The following is a 17,155-nucleotide window of genomic DNA, read 5'->3' as shown; positions in this document are numbered from 1 at the left end:
ACTCGAGGACTCAGAAGAATACGCGCAATCAGACAAATATTTAAAAATAATTTGTAAAGTTACCATGAATTGTTGCATCTCAGAAATTATAATAATTATTCAGTCTTCCTAAAGTTCTTTTTTCATTGAAGTGTTTATGTGCGAAACAAAAGTTTAATTTTTTTATTTGGAATCAAAAGTGGTCGCTACAACATTACCTCACCGGAGAGACGCTCACAAAGTATCTACTTTTTTACGCGAAATACAGGATCCAGCTTGGAAATTTTATCCGAAATTTAGTGAATGATTCACTAACTTAAACAGAAAGAATCTTTAATGAAAATTAATCAATTTTCATAAAAAAAAACATCGAAGGAAAACCCTCTGCATTTCATCACAAATTACAAGACTGCTAGAAACACAAGCGATCTATCACATTTTTTGTAAGACTTCTTCCACACTGAGTATCTTGTTTTTTGTGTTAATACACCCTAAAATAAATTCATTGACTATTCGAAGATTAAATCCATAATTTACAATTCGTTTAATTGCTTGGCCGAAATTGCACTCAAAGTGTCCGAAATATAAAGATGGCAGAAATTTGGCACACTTACCCTAGTCCTTACAATTATTTTATTTAGATAAATTGTTTTGTCAATCTGTATCTGAAACTATACAGACACTAAAATTCTAAAAAAAAATATATAAATTTCACGGTGAAGGCCATCGTGCACACTGCAAAAGCAAATTGCACTGATTACAGATTACATAATCAATCGTAGTAAATAAACTAGCTGATATGATAATGCATGTTTTGTCGTGGAAAATTATATATTATGAGTATGCAGATCTTTTCTAGTCAGTTTGAGATAATTTGTCTTGGAGTACAGTTCGCAATTTTAAATCCGTTAACCATGAATAACATTTTCGAAGCTACATTGTTCGATAAAAGGACAAAAATATGGTCAGGAGTACATAAACCCATGATATTCAACCCGAAAATGTCCCTTGGAAGAGCTATTTTGTACATGTTGGACAAAAATCCGGATTTTGTGGCTCAGATCAGTGACAATAGCGCTGTTCGTAAAACCAATCGAGAGATTCACGATGAAACTTTGAAAATCGCCGCAAATCTTCAGAAAATCGGTTGTTCTCAAGGTGATGTAGTGGGATTTCTGTCTAGGAATAATGAGAAAATCGCTTCTGCAGTTTTGGCAGCTTTTCTTCTTGCCGCACCAATAAATGCCCTTGATTTTCAATTTAGCAAAGGTTGGTCCAAGATCGTTTTGAGGCTGAGATTTTGAAGTGAAACTGTGGAATAATTTCCAGATGAGATTGTCCACATGTTTGGAATCACGCGTCCTAAATTCATCTTCTGCGAAAGGGAGAAGGTTGATCTCCTCAGGGAGGCTCTTGGAGTGTTGAAGATCAATCCAAAGATCATCGTTTTTGGCGCGAAATTGGCTGATCTTCTTCATATTGATGATTTTCTCGTAAATCACGAAGATCTGCATGATTTCAGGTAAAAGCAATTGAGCTTAGATTTGCAATTCATGCCTTTATCTTATCACCTTATCATAAACAAGATCGTAAATACATTTTTGAAATATTCTTCAACTGGCCAACTGACTTATAAATAGCTTTTTAAATTGTTTTCATCTTCTTATCAGCCTTCAGTTCTGGGTTTGTGTTAAGAACATGTATTTATAGCCTGATAAATTTCAAATAAATTACTCTAACAATTTCCGTACTTCCTGAAGACCTCCTGAAGTGGACAGTAAGACTTGTGCTGTTATTATCTGCTCTTCGGGAACAACTGGGCTTCCTAAGGGGGTATCCTTAAGCAGTGGAAGTCTCCTCTTTCAAGCGAGTTATGGCTTCACAGATGATGTAGAACGACCAGCCTCTATCATTTGCTTCAGCTCTATTTACTGGTATTCCGGGCTCCTGACCTTACTGACGGGCAGCTTAACAGGAATCACCCGGATAATCACAACTGATCCTTTTACGCCGGATCTTTACCATCGAATGATCTTGGAGTATCGGCCTAAGATTCTCTTTACAGGCCCTCTGCAACTATCAGAAATCCTCAATTATAAACTCCTGGATGACAGCACGATGGACAGTGTCAAGTATACTTTTTCTTAGCAGATTATAAATCGATTTTTGCAATAATTTACTATCCAGGTACTATGTTTGTGTGGGAAGCGCCCTGCCTGAATCATTGTGGACAACAACTAAAAAATATCTCAGAAACGGAAGCATTTGCAACGGCTATGGAATGTCAGAAGTGGGATTTTTATCTCGAGAACCTCCCAGAGCTCTGCAATATTCCGCCGGTTATTTATTGGCTGGAATTCAGGTTAAGATCCTGGATGATAATGGAGAAAAATTGGGTATTGGAGAGGAAGGAGAATTGTGCGTTAAATGGGAGCACATGTCTCAGGTAACCATTAAGAGAGGTTATGTTCAAGTTAACCTCAAATTGATATAACCTAGTTTTCCGTTTATTCTTTATGTCAATTTTAATTTTCCAATCCGATTTTCTAGGTTAAAGTTTGCGATCATATAGGTTAAGTTATTTTTAAATTTCTAACTATAGGCTATCAAGGTAAGAAAAAATAAAGCAACCTTAATTCATTTCAAAGGGATACTACAACAATCCTGAGGAGACTGCTAAAACTTTTGACAAAGAAGGATGGGTACATAGCGGAGACATTGGTTGTTTCGATGAAGATGGTCTTCTGCGCATTGTTGGTCGAAGTAAAGACATCCTGAAGTACAATAACTTTGGCGTAGCTCCCATTGAGATTGAAAACCTCATACTCAGCATTCCTGGAGTGCTTCAAGCAGTTGTCATAGGAGTTCCTCATCCCGTCTCCATTGATCTCCCAGCTGCTGTTGTCGTTCGTCAAGATGGATCTTCCGTAACGGCTGAAGAGATTTCATCTCTGATTGAGAAAAATTTGAGCGATCCGAAGCGTCTTCGTGGAGGGATTTACTTTGTGGACAGCGTTCCCGTGACACCGTCCGGGAAGGTTAAGAAGAATTTGGTCAAGGAGATGGCTACGAAATTGTACAAAGAGAGAAACACAAATAACTAAGAATTAATGCATTGCTATCGTATTCATTTTTTTCAATAAATCTATAATAGGCACTGTTTTCTTAGTTATCGTTATTTTAAAATGCTAGGTTAGGTTAACCAAGGATACGAGAAGGTCAAAAATTGGGGGTCAAAGATATTTTTTTTTAAACAAAACATATTCTTAGATGGAATTGAGGATAAGAGATTATGTGTCGTATTACTCCCCATTTAGACCCCAAGATGATTTTAAAGATTTTAACCTACGGGATTGCCTATAAAATTAGCATTTCCTTTTACTTGTAAATTTTCTTTAAAAAAAAACTTTTCTTTACTGTATTTACCTATTTGTGAAATAATAAAATTCGTTAGAATTCTCTCTTCTGGGACTCCGGCAACAAGACTTTGGGTTACCTAATTGAAAGAATGAAGAATTTTGAGTAAGGAACTCTGCCGAGACACCGGGAAGGGACTCTTGTATTACCTGTTGAATGCGAGAATGGTTATCGGGTTTGAAGGACAAATTTTTTGATGATTTCACAAGATTTAATAAATAAAAAGCTTTAACAAAATGCACGTGGCTTCTCACTTCACTGACGGAAGTGTAGTGAGAAAAAAATGTTTGCCAAGATTTTTTTTTTCACTATTTTACAATAAATTTATTTACAATCTGTCATCATTATGAGACATTCAGTAAATTATTTCACAATAATACAAAAGGTGGAAATCAGATGCAACAATGACCATTGTCATAATTGCAAAGAACATCGCTCACTACATCAAATCCAGGTCCAAAACCTCGATACTAAATCACACCACCGAAGGCCACCTTGAGGGGAGGTCCAGTGGGTCAACGCGCTTTAATCGTCTATAACGCTTGAATGGCAAGCGCTGTGCAAGTACGTTTTGGTGGCACTCAAGTTTTTGAATATAACATGGACTGAGCCGAAGAATCTGTTCCTTAACAGAGAGAACATGAAGGTCACGGTGAATTGTGTCGTTTTTGATGTACCAATCCGCGTTCGCCAACTTTCTCAAAACTTTGGATTGGTAGGCTTGCAACATTTTCAAATTTGTTTCGCTGGTGGTACCCCAAATTTGGATTCCGTAGGTCCAAATAGGAACAATGATAGCCTTGTATAACATAACTTTGGATTTCAGGGAGACGGGAGAATTCCTACGCATGAGCCAATAGAGACTGCGCTCCTTAATTCTCATTTGTGCGATCTTAGCCTTAATGTGACACTTCCAATTTAATTTTTTATCTAGGTGCAGGCCGAGATATTTGACTTCATTTTTTTGAGGTATTTGGATGTTATTTAACTTCACTTTAGGGCAAGACCTTCGTTTCAAAGTAAAGGTTACATGTACTGACTTTCCTTCGTTGACTCTGATGCCCCAATTGTTGAACCAGATTTCAAGAGTGTTCAGATGCTCTTGAAGCTCCCGAGAAGCAGTATTTGGGTTAACATGAGTTGAAAGTAGAGCTGTGTCATCCACGTATGTTGCAGTTTTAACATATTTTGAGGTAGGCAGATCAGCCATAAATAGCATATAAAGGGTAGGTCCAAGGACACTACCTTGTGGGACCCCTGCTTTAATTGGTCGAGATGTTGAAAGATCTGACTGGACCTTTACATGAAAAAATCTGTCTTTCAAATATGACTCCAACACATCATGAAATCTAGTAGGCAATTTTTCCTTGATCTTGAAGAGCAATCCCTCATGCCATATCTTATCAAATGCCTGAGCAATGTCTAAGAAGACCGCAGAGCAATACTTTTTGCCCTCTAAAGCTTCCTGAACTTCAGCAATGACTCTATGTACTTGTTGAACTGTGGTGTGTGAAGCTCTGCATCCAAACTGGTGGTCAGGGATAAGGTTTCGTTCGGCCAGTACAGGGGAAAGATCGCTCATAATTACTCGTTCACACAATTTTGACAGAATTGGTAGAAGGCTTATGGGCCTATAGGAGACCACCTCAGTTTCATTCTTGCCAGGTTTAGGGATCATGCGAATGGACGCAATCTTCCAGGACTTAGGAAAATATCCCACTCTAAAAATTGCGTTAAAGATGTATACAAGTAGTCTAGTACAGACTGGAGGCATGCTTTTGACCATTTTGCCTGATACCCTATCCAGGCCTGGAGATTTTTTAACGTTAATAGAACGATTTATCAAAGAACTAATCCCCTTGACAGTGCATTTAATAGGAAGCTTATCAGGCTCAGAAAGAAAAACCGCATTATTGCTCAAATCGACACGAGCCTGAGGAGAGTCAAAAACTTTTTCTAGGTGCGATGCAAACAACTCCGCTTTTTCCTCAGAACTTCTAACCCAAGCCCCACAGTCTTTTCTAAGGGGTGGGTCTGAAATTTTAGGTCTCTTAAGGTTTTTCGTTGCTTTCCAAAGTGAATAATCACTAGACGCATCAGGAGTCAGACTACTTAAATAATTGTAAATTTGATCATCCCTTAATCTTTTTAGAGCGATTTTAACGGATCTGGTAAGAGAATTGAGTTCCTTCTTATCGTTTGGGTCTCTTGTTAATTGAAATTTTTTCTGGCAAGCTCTTTTACGAGTCAGTAGCTCACGAAGGGGTTCTCGGAGGTTCTTCATTGATTTGCTGCAGGATTTAAATTTTGGTGTTGCTTCAATAGCTGCATTGCATAGCAGATCAGTAAAATTCTCAACAGCCTTATCGATTTCATTGGGTGTTTTAAGACGAATGTCTAAATCGCATCCAGTTTCAAGAAGTTTCGAATATTTTTTCCAATCTGTTTTAACATTTGTGAGGCCCACTGTACCATTAGAGCTCATAGGTTGCGTAGCTATATTCACAAAGACTGGGGAATGGTCTGAAGATAGATCAAAACATGGCTCGGCAAAAGTCATTTTGTCATTAATATTCTTTGTGATGGCAAAATCCAACAAATCTGGAATTTTCCTTCTGTCTGTAGGCCAATAAGTGGGTTTTCCTGTCGAAACACAGTTCAGTTTGTTGGAGCATATTGATTTATATAGTTTTATTCCCCTAGGATTGCATAGCCGGGAGCCCCAGAAGGTGTTTTTGGCGTTGAAGTCCCCACCCACGAGGAATCTATCTCCGAGTGATTTAAAGAAACCAGAGAATTGTTCTTCACTGATTGAAAACCTTGGAGGACAATAGACTGACGATAGAGCAAACCCTCCCACAATATCATTGATGAAGATGTTAGTAGCCTGCATGTGTTTCTCGCATAAGTTTTGCAACTGATAGTGTTTTATACCCCTTTTAATAATAATAGCCGTGCCCCCATGAGCTTTTTTGTCTGGGTGATTTGTGGAGTAAGTAATATATCCTCTGATAGCAAAAAAGTTCTTATTGGTGAAATGAGTCTCGGAGATCAGCATAACATCTATGTTTTGTTCACGTAAAAAAGCTTTGACTTCTAATTTATGTTGGGAGAGTCCGTTAGCGTTCCATAAAACAATTTTGAGACTGTTCATGGTTTACGGAGAAGTTGGCGAATTGAGAGAGTGAGTGATTTTATACTCTCTTCCATCGAGTTTTGTCTTTTCATCATTTCTGATAAATTATTTTGGAGTGTGGCCATGTTAGCCTGTGTCATCATCAATAATTTCATAACCTCACTCAAACTGATAATTTCACTCTTGGGATTTGATGGGATTTGTTGATTCTTATTGGCTGTGACGTTAGCATAAGTTGGGTGTCTTCGCGTATTTTCTTGGGGAGTAGACTCCTGATCGCGGTTTCGATTTATTCGGTACTCATTATTTACAATTCTTTGCTCACGTCTTTGGCGCGGATTCATTCTCTCGAGAAATTCGTGATAAACCACGCAACCCCTCCAGTTCGCAGTGTGATTTTCTCCGCAATTGTTGCACTTTTTCGCAGAGGAATCCCGTTTATCCGCGGGACAACTAACGGTACTATGGCGGCCGCTACAAATAGCACAAATAGGGCTTAAATTGCACCTATTTTTTGTATGGCCATACTCCTGACAATTAAAACATTGAATAGGGATTCTCCTCTTGTGGGGTTGCTCCACCTCGACGACATGGTGTATAAAGCGTTTAAGACTATAAATGGGGTGAGTTTTGTTCGCGGGAGCATCTTCGACGTTTAGTTCAACCATAAAAACACTACTTTTCTTTTTCTTTGCCAAGATGGCGTAAAGAGAATGACATGAAGTTATAGTTCTGATTCTGATGTTTGAAATCTGTTAGTTAGGGGTCTGAGCTCCAACATCTAAAGAATTTTTAAAAATGTATAAGAAATCTTTGATGTCTGTACTGTACACCCTGTACACCATTTCTAACTAATCCTTCTCCCCTTGGATGAAATCTTTAACCCATTCCTTACCATGGCATTATACATCATACGCAAATTGAGTGATTTTAGATTATTTATTTCTGGGCAATTGTTATCCGAATTGCTGTCGGGAATGGATTTTTAGTTACTTTAGTTACTTTAGTTCTTCAATTACTTTGAAAAAATAGTCCGACAGAAATGAAAATACATTTTGTTATTGTTTTCTTGCTTCGCGGAAGGTCATGCAAAATTTTTGGCTCAAAATGGGGAACGGAAAATTCGGCATCCTGTCGAATTTGTTATAATTAGTGTCTTTGCTCTTTCCTGATTTGAATTCTAATTTTCAATTTAGAGTTTGTAATGAATTTAAATTCAGTGACAGTTAAGATGTGTGTTTGACAGGGGCTCCCCGCGCCACCGTAATAAATAAAAAAAATCTTTTCAAAAAATTCATCTATTTATTTCAATTTCAATTTATTTAAAAAAAAAACCACTACAAACAGGGTACAACACTCTTACAAATGCGTGGCAAGCAAATATGCAAAAGATAAAATTTTAAAAAGAAAAAGAAGAAAGAAAGAGTAAGAGAAAAGATAAGAAAGGATAGAAATAAGAAAGAAAAAAAATGTCACTGGTCAAGCCCAGTCTGGAAGTGTCTCTGGATTTCTCATGGTACCGTACAGGCCTCACGGGGAAGAAAATTATATAATGACACTCCCCTGACGAATAACGTTTCATAAAATGTGTCCTGCTCCGCCCTTGGCACAATGAACCCCCGAACCCTTTCCGAACCTCCTCCCCCTCATCAAAAGGGAAGCCAGGTATTCCGGGGATCCCGTCGATATCAGGTGGTGCAGGTAAACAATGGCACGCATCTGAAGGAAGGATGGCAAGTCGCATCCGACAAACACGTACCTATGTGGAGTATTGTGATCACGGGGACCCAGAGCACAAATGTACCTTATGCAGTTATTAAAGGCAACTGTTAACCCTTTAAGGACGATTGGAACACCGGTGTCCCATAAAGAAAATAATTTTTCCTGACTACCTAAAGTGATTTTTTTCCATATGTTTGTACGTAACTGCAAAGTAGAAGGTTGAAGAAATCTAGGATATTTTTTGGAAGTCTCCAGCTATTTGCTATAGTAAATTTTAAAGCTAAAAAATGACGAATTTTTAAATTCTCATAATGAAAATTAATTTTAAATATTTTTTATACTTCCAATTTTTTTTTAAGCAAAACCATTTTGGGAAAAGAAACTACAATACTCAAACATAATATGTTTCATTCGTTTCATTAGATTGAATATTATCATTCCAGAGGAACCAACATAGAAGGAAAAAGCCGTTTTTCTGCTTTTGTAGTGGTCGTCGCCAGGATTTGAAAAAAAACATCGCCGAGATTGATTTTTAAAGCCAATTCATGAAGTTCAATTAATGAAATTCCAATAAAAATTGGTGTAAACATAAAGAAAATAGTTTTTAGAATTAGTTTAGTGACATAGAATTGGTTAAAAGACGTGATTTGATAGTAAAAATGGGCTAAATATGGGTCACCCAGCGACTTTTGCAACATTTCATAATTCGTGGAAAATTATGAAAATGACGTTGAATATCGGTGATTTATGAATTAGAAAAGAAAGTTGGAGAGTTTTGGAAGCATTTGTGACTATTTATTTTTTATATTGTCCGTGAAAAATCCTCAGGAAAATGTCTTGAAAAAGTGCTTGCTTTGCTCGAAGAAATGCACCGCAAGAAGTTTCAGTTGTCAAATAGAAGATGGCGGACAGTGCCCTTTAGCACATTTCTCTTGATGTTTTTCACGTAATTTTGCACGGAAGTAAGTGAACTTCCGTAATTAATTCATCAAAACTTATTAAAGAAGTGGTCAGTGAAGTGATTTGTGGGAAAATTCTGTGAATTTTACTGTTTTTTCTTGTGTTTTTTTTAGTGTGAAAACTGCCCTCGAAAATTGCCCTGCAGATCGTATTTGTCATCTGTTTTGAGGCTCTTGCTGGCTTTTTTTAGACATCCTGATACTCTATCTTCTTGGGAAGAGGCCCTAGAAGTTCTAGGTAGCCTCCCAGACAATCCGTGTACTGTTAGTAAGCCTTCCGGACACAGAAACTAATTCCATTATATGACCAGAAGTGTCATTGACTAGAAAGAAATTCCTTTTTGTCCTTCAAGAATTGTAAAAATTTCACATCCTTTGCACTGTAAGGATTCTAGAATAGTTTCTTTTTCTTTGGAAAAGAAGAAAAGAATAAAAAAGTTACAAGAAAGATTAAAATTTTCCAATTTTCTATCTGTGTTCGTTAACCCATTGTCTTTTGGTCTCGAAAAAACCTGCAAATTTCACAAATTTATCACAATTATCATATTTTTTAACTTTATTAGCTCTCTCTCAACAAAGTTAGGCACGAAGAATTGCACAAGAATAAATCAAATTCCTAAAAACATTAAAAAATAAATGCAACATCAGCCACTTTTTTAGGGTTGCCAGATTTGAATGCAAAAATGACTTTTTCCTTTAGTAGTGGTTCCTGTGATCATTCATTAGTATTGTCAGAAAAATTACTTAATTTTTTAGGCTTTTTTTGTTCGTATCGTTCGTAGAGGCAAGAAATACATCAAATCAGACTCTGTTGGCTTTTCGAAGCCCAGATATAAGATCTTCTACTGGTTTTGTTCATTGTTTTCATTTTTATTGAATAAAAGTGGGACGCGAAAGAGTTAAAGACTTGATTTAAAGGTTAGGGTTCACTAACGCTTCTTTTTTTGAATTTAAAATGTCGATGAGTTTAAGAGCGCGGGAGTGAGTTGTGAGCCGCACCGGCCAAATTTACCATGGAATTTGTCGCCATATTTTCGAAGATAATTTCGAAAGGCCATATTGGTCGGAGAAGCACAGTAAAAGCGTTTTGGTGCGATTTTCAGCGTGAAATTAAACCCGTATTTTCCACCACAGTGTGTGATATTTAGTATTGAAATTGCCGTGAGACTTGTGCAGAATAATGTCTGGAATAGCAATTGCGCGTCTGGGTGAAGAGAGGAAGGCATGGAGAAAAGATCATCCATTTGTAAGTTTTTCCTTTTTTCTCGCGCGAGACCATCTTTTGTCTCCGGAGGCTTCCCACGACACGTTTGACATTTGGGGCATCCTTTTTGCAGGGCTTTGTGGCGCGCCCCACGAAAAATCCCGATGGCAGTCTCAATCTTATGGTTTGGGAATGTGCCATTCCCGGAAAGAAGGGGGTAAGTTTTACCTGGGGGGCGGGCGGAGCACCTTCGTTCGAGAACATTCTGTGAGAGTGTCTTTTTGTGTTGCAGACGCCATGGGAGGGTGGCCTGTTTAGGCTCCGAATGATCTTCAAAGATGACTTCCCCACGAGTCCACCCAAGTGCAAATTCGAGCCACCACTCTTTCATCCCAACGTCTACCCCTCCGGCACCGTCTGCCTCTCCCTCTTGGACGAGGAGAAGGACTGGCGTCCGGCGATTACCATCAAACAGATCCTTCTGGGCATCCAAGGTAGGACCCCTTTCTCATTCCTTTTGGCAATGTTTACAGAGCAAAATATTGAGATTTTTTGGTCAAAAAACAAAATGCAAAAGGCCAAAGTAGGCTGTATAAACTGGCCGGGCGAGTGATTCATTTGATGGCCAACTGAGATTGAGGTCATGGTTTTTTTTTGGGATGGAAGATTTTGCAATCAAAGGAAGATTTGGGGAGACGGATGGAGCTCATTATTCCACCATTGCAGGTCATTGTGGTTTTCACGTTGCGCAGAATGACTAAATTTATCACAGATATGGCTGCAATCACCTTAGCAATTACCATTCCACAATGGATCCTCCACATCAAACTACTCCTTCTATCAATATGTTCAAAATAGGTCATTGGCTTTATTAATTTTTTTTTACTCAGTAAAAGTCTTTGTAGTTCACTTTTCCTAGATTTTCTTTTACAAATATTCCATTAATCGTTTTTTAAATTATCTTGGATAAAGGGTTTGAAGAGAATAGGGTAAAGGCTCATAATTTTGGACAGTCTGCTTATAAGCATCGATGTTCCAAGTTTGAAGTTCGATATTTTCAATACTAATTGATTTTTTACTCTTTACCAAAGGGTTGTATAGAAACTTAGCAAGGGTTTATTGTCTTTGTTTTTACTAAATTAGTTTTAATACGTTTAAAAATGAATTGATATGTAGAGGTGAATTTGACTCGAATTTTGGACAACTTGGGTATTAATTTGGACAACTTGGCTGTAAATTTGGACAGCTAATCCGCCTCAATAGGATGCCCATTGTTCTTCATTTGATGAACCAATCTTACCAAGTCCTCTTCCTTTTTATATAAGGGAAACGTAGAATGTCACAGAAGTCCGGAAACTTTACATATCATTCATTAAAGTGAGTTGACTTCGGTACTCCAAGTACGCGCGGATTCGCGCATTCCCTGGCCTTTCCGGGAGCCTTTCAAGGCATTTCTCGCTACATCTCGTTCGTAGAGATGATGCTCCTTTGTTTCTCCAGGCATTTGTCCAACCTAGTCATCACAAAAGCTAAAACTTCACGAAATTTCGTGAGAAAAAGATCTGTCCAAAATAAGGAGTATCACTTCTCTGGTGAATCTCTTGGAAACTTTCCCATTTTTCACACGAAAAATCTAATTCACAAGGCAAATCTCACTTCAGATCAAATGTACAAATCACCACTAACGTAAATCAACACAATATTCAATGAATATTTAATAATATCACGCAAAAAAAGCGAAGAAACATTGTTAGTACTTTATCACAGCTAAATAAGACTGAAGTAAACACAAAGTTCTGTCATATTTCTCGTAAGCAATTACTCACACTGAATTTTCAACAAAGCAATTTCAATTCAAATCATATTCAAAATTTAACGTATTTAGTGTTAAAATCTTCCAAAAAGAACAAATATTTAGATAGAATTCATTATTCATCAAATATTGGAATAAAAATCCATCATTTTAATCAATTTATTTATAGTGTCCAATTTTATCCTCAAAGTGTCCAAAATAAGAAACTGGACAAAATTATGAGCCTTTCCCCTATGTAGATATACAAAAAGTCGTTGCATTTCAAACAGTTTGACGCCAGAATTTCGGGTAACATTTCGATCCCAAATGCCCGAATTTGAGAGAGTCTACTTTAAAGACGAGAGGGTCAAAAAATGGGAGTCGAAAAAAATAGTTTTTTCTGACTTTTTAATGCAAGATACAACTTTAGATGGCCGTAGGAAAAATTTCATTTTTGGGTCACCGGTGATCCAATTGTCCTTAAAGGGTTAAATGCAACGATGCAGTGTGTTCCACGATCGGAAGGGGGTAAGCCACGGATCGACAGACGTTTTTTATGAGAATCCTTCTGCTTTGTTGGCATCCAAATCACTCTACAAAGCTTCAATGAATGTTTTTCTTCACTCTTATACTGTGTACTTTATATTCACACCAATACAGTTCTAAAATTGTTAAATTTCATAACACTCTCACTGGTAAAGGGTTTCTTCACAACAAAAACCTCCAATAATGGTCGTGAAACTACAGCTGAGCGCGCTGAACACAATTTTCCACGAAAACAAGTGTGTCGATCCGAGGAACAAGTGAAAAAGAACGTATTTGTTCGCAAAACAATAATTTATTTTCAATATTTGTTATCGAGACAATTAAAAAAGTGCATGGATATTGAAATTAGAATCACTGAGTATTAATTTTTCAATTGACAGATTTGTAAATCATTTTAATCAGTCATATTTCCTCATATTCTGTTAGACAAATTCTCGTGTAAAATTTTAAGATACGATGAATGGGGGATGTCTGGCTAAGACTTTGATACAGTGATTCAATAATACAGGTAAAAAAATAACAATTTTGTTAGAAACTTAACGATAAAATTGGGTTTATTGATTAAATATGAACCAACATAATGCATTTAGCTAAAGGTCATTATTGGTAAAATGCAGCGAATAATTATTAAAAATATATTTTATTTTGGGGTTCCGCCTATACGCAGAACAACCTTCCGATCCGAGGTACACTGGCGATCGCTGTTAACAGTTTTGAGTTTTGTTATGATTCGAAAAAATCGTAAAAAATACGTTAAAATGTTAAAATAATTATTAAAAATGAAGTAATATAAGACCTAGAATTTTCGTAGAGTGGTATTGTAAAGAAAAATAAAGTGGAAATTCACTTTACGCTTTGTTTTTCTTTTTAGATTTCTTGTTGGAATTTCACATAAAATTTTCTTAAATAAAAGCACAAACTATATCGTCGGTTGCGAAGAAGACTATTGTAAATCTACTTACAATAGTATAAAAGATGGTATCATTGGATGCAGAAACCTTAGATCTATATCCCCACAAAATTTTATGTTGATTAGGATATTCTTGCAAAAGTTACAAGAAAAAAACTGAAAATCAGCGTGCCCAATTATTGAGTTTTTAGCCCATAATTTTAGTTTAAATATCTTAAAAGTAGCGTTAACTAGAAGATATTCAATGCGTCAGTATTGTAAAATAGTTTCAAAAGCTGAAAGTATACTAATTGCAGTGAAATTAATGAAAATAAATTTTTAGTTGTCAAACTTTAAACCTCTTTCCTGTAAAGTATACATTTTGGACTTACAATATACTTCTTCTGAACCGACGATATGAGAATTCGAGAATTTAACAGGTAAATATATAGATATGTGTTCTAAGATCCTTGCCAAATTGCTAGGGAAAAGGAAATTGAATAGAAATTGGCTTTTTATTACGAAAATCTGTCATTTTTCAGAAAATTTAAAGAAAAATGACAAGAAAATGGAAAAATATTTATTGGAAAATGAATTTATAAGTCCTAGGCTGTAGAAGTCTTACGGAACGAAAAACTATTGAAAATTGTTTTTTTGGGGAGAACATCTGCACTGACATTTTATACCAGTTTGGTATTTCACGTGATTTTTTTGTTCCGGTTTTAAAGTGTTAAAGTGAAACTTTGCGGCTGTCAATGTGATTCTGTCCTAAGTTTCCCCCATAGCAAAAGAAAGCGGAATAGGAATAACAAGCGAAAAATTCCTCGGAATTTTCCACTATTTTTCCTTAAAAAATTCCATATGAATTTTCCATAATACGTTCCAAGGAAAATTACTGGATTTATGCTGGATTTTTTATATAGAATACATCCATGGAAATGCTCGTGGAATTTATGTGGATTTTTCCACCAAAATAAAATGGAGAAAAAATTAAGCTGTCACATGCACCTCATGATTTTACTTCCGAATATTAAAGAAATAGCAAAGATTACGAGGATTATAATATGTTTTACTAAACCAGCAATAACGAATTAACACTTTGAGCAATAAAAAAATATTTTATAAAAAAAAATAATTTTTCCTAAAATATATAGTCATTCGAGGAGAGATGGAACACCTTTTTTATATTCAATATTGCGGATACGTTTTGAATGTGAGACAAAGACGAATCTCACTGGTTTATCATTTGAAGACTCTAAATTTAAGATATCAATATTAGAAATTCCTAGACGAAAATAGTCAATTCGAAAAATAGGATTAAAAAAAAGTTGCATTTTGATGCACTCAAAAAAAGTGAGGGTGAGATGGAACACTCCTAATTTTAGCAAAATATTTATAGTTTATTTTGTTAATTTAGAATAGGAGGGAAGTGATTTTAGACATGAACACTATTTCATTGTATTTATTGCAGTTTATTTTATTTTTTCAGTATAAATGATTTATTTTGTGGAATATGTGGCTCATATACTTCGATGGCAATTTCGCTGAGTGTATTAAGTTAGTCTTACCGGAAATCTAGGGAGAATAATTTCTAAGATTTACTTGAAAAGATTTTGAAGAGCATTGATTAAAATTCACACCGGAAGTGTTGCCAAAACTATTAAGTTCCATCTCTCCTCAACCCCCAAATACACGTATTCTTATGGCGAAATAAAAATTTTTGGCCATTTTTCAGACTTCCAAAAAATTCAATTTCAATTTTCTCGTACAATTTTAAAGGTGGAAGGCTGTAACGTGGGGGTTTTCATTAGAATGTTGAAGGGCACAAATAGACCAAATGAGGTGGAGATCGTGCATAGAGTGTAGGCAGGAGGCGAAGTGGTCCATATCTCCCACTGTTCCAACTCTCCTCGAATGACTATATATTAAATGACATAAAAACAGTATTATTTTAGTTTAGCGACCTATTTAATGTAATCAGTTCACTATTATCTACACGAAACGCAGTGTCGCATAATTAATTATATTTTAATTCGTCGCAGGAGTCACTAAAAATGTTTGCGGAAGGTTTGGAAATAAATTTTCAATGTTGTCACAACACCATTTTATTTGTTTGACATTCGAGAAAAAAAGTGGAAAAAATCATATAAAACCCTATGGAAAGATAGTGGAAATTTCCATACGATTTTTACAGCTTATCCCGCGGACCTTTCACGTGTGAGTTTCCATATAAATCTTCCGCGGAATTTAACGCTGGAATTCCAGTGGTTCATACTTGAAATTCCATGGAGAGCTAAGATTCCAATGGAATTACCGGCTCCAAATTCCATGGAAAACTTAGTAGAATTTTTGCGTCAAATTCCGGCGAATTTTGCGATTTGGACGCAAGTTTTCCACTGGAATTTCCGCGGAATTTTGCTATGGGGTCATTTCAGTATTGCCTGCACTAGATGGCACTGTCACAAAGTTTTAGCCCATTCCCTCGTCTTTACACTTTCAATCAATTACAAAAGCTGTGAATTCTTCAAATGTCAAATGCCTCTAATAATTATGTCACAAGCAAAATCAATAATGCACAATAAACTTGTAATGCAATATTTTTATGAGTTGCAGTGAGAGTTCAGTGACCAAAATCGTAATTTTTGCTCTGTCGAAAATGTTGCCAGAAATTCTCTTTCAGATTCCAATTTCCGGATTGACAGTAAAAGGTTTCTATTTTCCTTTTTTTTTTTTTTGAAAATTCTTGTTGAATGCAGAACTGCTCATGGAGCCCAATATCAAAGATCCTGCGCAGGCGGAAGCGTATACAATCTACTGCCAGAATCGGCTAGAATATGAAAAACGGGTGCGAGCACAGGCCAGAGCCATGTCAGCCACCGAATAAGAACCGATATCTCACTATCTTTTTTTTTCTGGATCCTCTCGCTGTTGGGCTTGGTTTCCGGGGGTCTCAGAGAGTTTATCTTAAAAAAAAAAAAACAAACATTTCTGTCCGGAAAAACCTGCCCTTTCCACCAAGATTTCCTCTTAATTTTTTTTTTATATTTACTTTCTTTTTCAAGCGCCGACGACAACGTTAAGAGGATCAAATTTCCATTAAATTAAGTTTCTTTTTTGTGACAGAAAATATAGCAAAGGATTCTTTATTTTCTTTAATTTAATTTCTCTTTTAAAGTCTCTTTTCACTTTTGGGAGGACATCTGCAAAAGAGAAAGTTCAAGAAGGCGGGGAAAGAAAAACTTACCTTAATTAAAAACAAAATAAAAATGAGAAAAAGAGACAGAGAGAGGCTCCATTGACCTCTTTTCGATTGGCCGAGAAAAAAAAATTAGCTAAAAAAAAGCAAGAAAAACAATTTACACAAAAAAAACAAAATAAAATAATTTAATAATTGAAATTTATTGTAAGAATTCTTAAGGATTAATAATGAGTGAAGAAATAAAACGAAAAAAATAAACATTTTCATTTCATGATACGAAAAAAAGGAGAATGATTAAATAAAATTAAGCTT

At 36.0% G+C, this 17,155-nt stretch overlaps 2 protein-coding genes across 2 annotated transcripts; both read left to right on the top strand.

Moving 5' to 3' along the window:
• The first annotated feature begins 829 nt into the window (after nt 1-829).
• Nucleotides 830-3,147, top strand: LOC129806425 (luciferin 4-monooxygenase-like). The gene is made up of 5 exons (XM_055855009.1): nt 830-1,248; nt 1,309-1,501; nt 1,740-2,111; nt 2,167-2,425; nt 2,628-3,147. The coding sequence occupies exons 1-5, from the start codon at nt 894-896 to the stop codon at nt 3,081-3,083; spliced, it is 1,635 nt and encodes a 544-aa protein (XP_055710984.1). The 5' UTR covers nt 830-893; the 3' UTR covers nt 3,084-3,147.
• Nucleotides 3,148-10,254: 7,107 nt separating this feature from the next.
• On the top strand, nt 10,255-16,800 carry LOC129806450 (SUMO-conjugating enzyme UBC9-B). Its single transcript, XM_055855046.1, has 4 exons — nt 10,255-10,459; nt 10,551-10,634; nt 10,710-10,911; nt 16,401-16,800. The coding sequence occupies exons 1-4, from the start codon at nt 10,394-10,396 to the stop codon at nt 16,526-16,528; spliced, it is 480 nt and encodes a 159-aa protein (XP_055711021.1). The 5' UTR covers nt 10,255-10,393; the 3' UTR covers nt 16,529-16,800.
• The last annotated feature ends 355 nt before the right edge of the window (nt 16,801-17,155 follow it).

This window comes from Phlebotomus papatasi, chromosome 3 (genome assembly GCF_024763615.1).
Source record: "Phlebotomus papatasi isolate M1 chromosome 3, Ppap_2.1, whole genome shotgun sequence".
In the NCBI taxonomy this organism is placed as follows: domain Eukaryota; kingdom Metazoa; phylum Arthropoda; class Insecta; order Diptera; family Psychodidae; genus Phlebotomus; species Phlebotomus papatasi.
This window is presented reverse-complemented; position numbering and strand designations above follow the sequence as displayed.

Bases quoted from the DNA above. Each gene is read 5' to 3' on its own strand.
- LOC129806425 (XM_055855009.1), top strand. From the start codon at position 894: ATGAATAACATTTTCGAAGCTACATTGTTCGATAAAAGGACAAAAATA. The intron at 2,112-2,166 runs GTATACTTTTTC...TTTACTATCCAG, and splicing joins AGCACGATGGACAGTGTCAA to GTACTATGTTTGTGTGGGAA. The intron at 2,426-2,627 runs GTAACCATTAAG...TTCATTTCAAAG, and splicing joins AATGGGAGCACATGTCTCAG to GGATACTACAACAATCCTGA.
- LOC129806450 (XM_055855046.1), top strand. From the start codon at position 10,394: ATGTCTGGAATAGCAATTGCGCGTCTGGGTGAAGAGAGGAAGGCATGG. The intron at 10,635-10,709 runs GTAAGTTTTACC...TTTGTGTTGCAG, and splicing joins CCATTCCCGGAAAGAAGGGG to ACGCCATGGGAGGGTGGCCT. The intron at 10,912-16,400 runs GTAGGACCCCTT...TGTTGAATGCAG, and splicing joins GATCCTTCTGGGCATCCAAG to AACTGCTCATGGAGCCCAAT.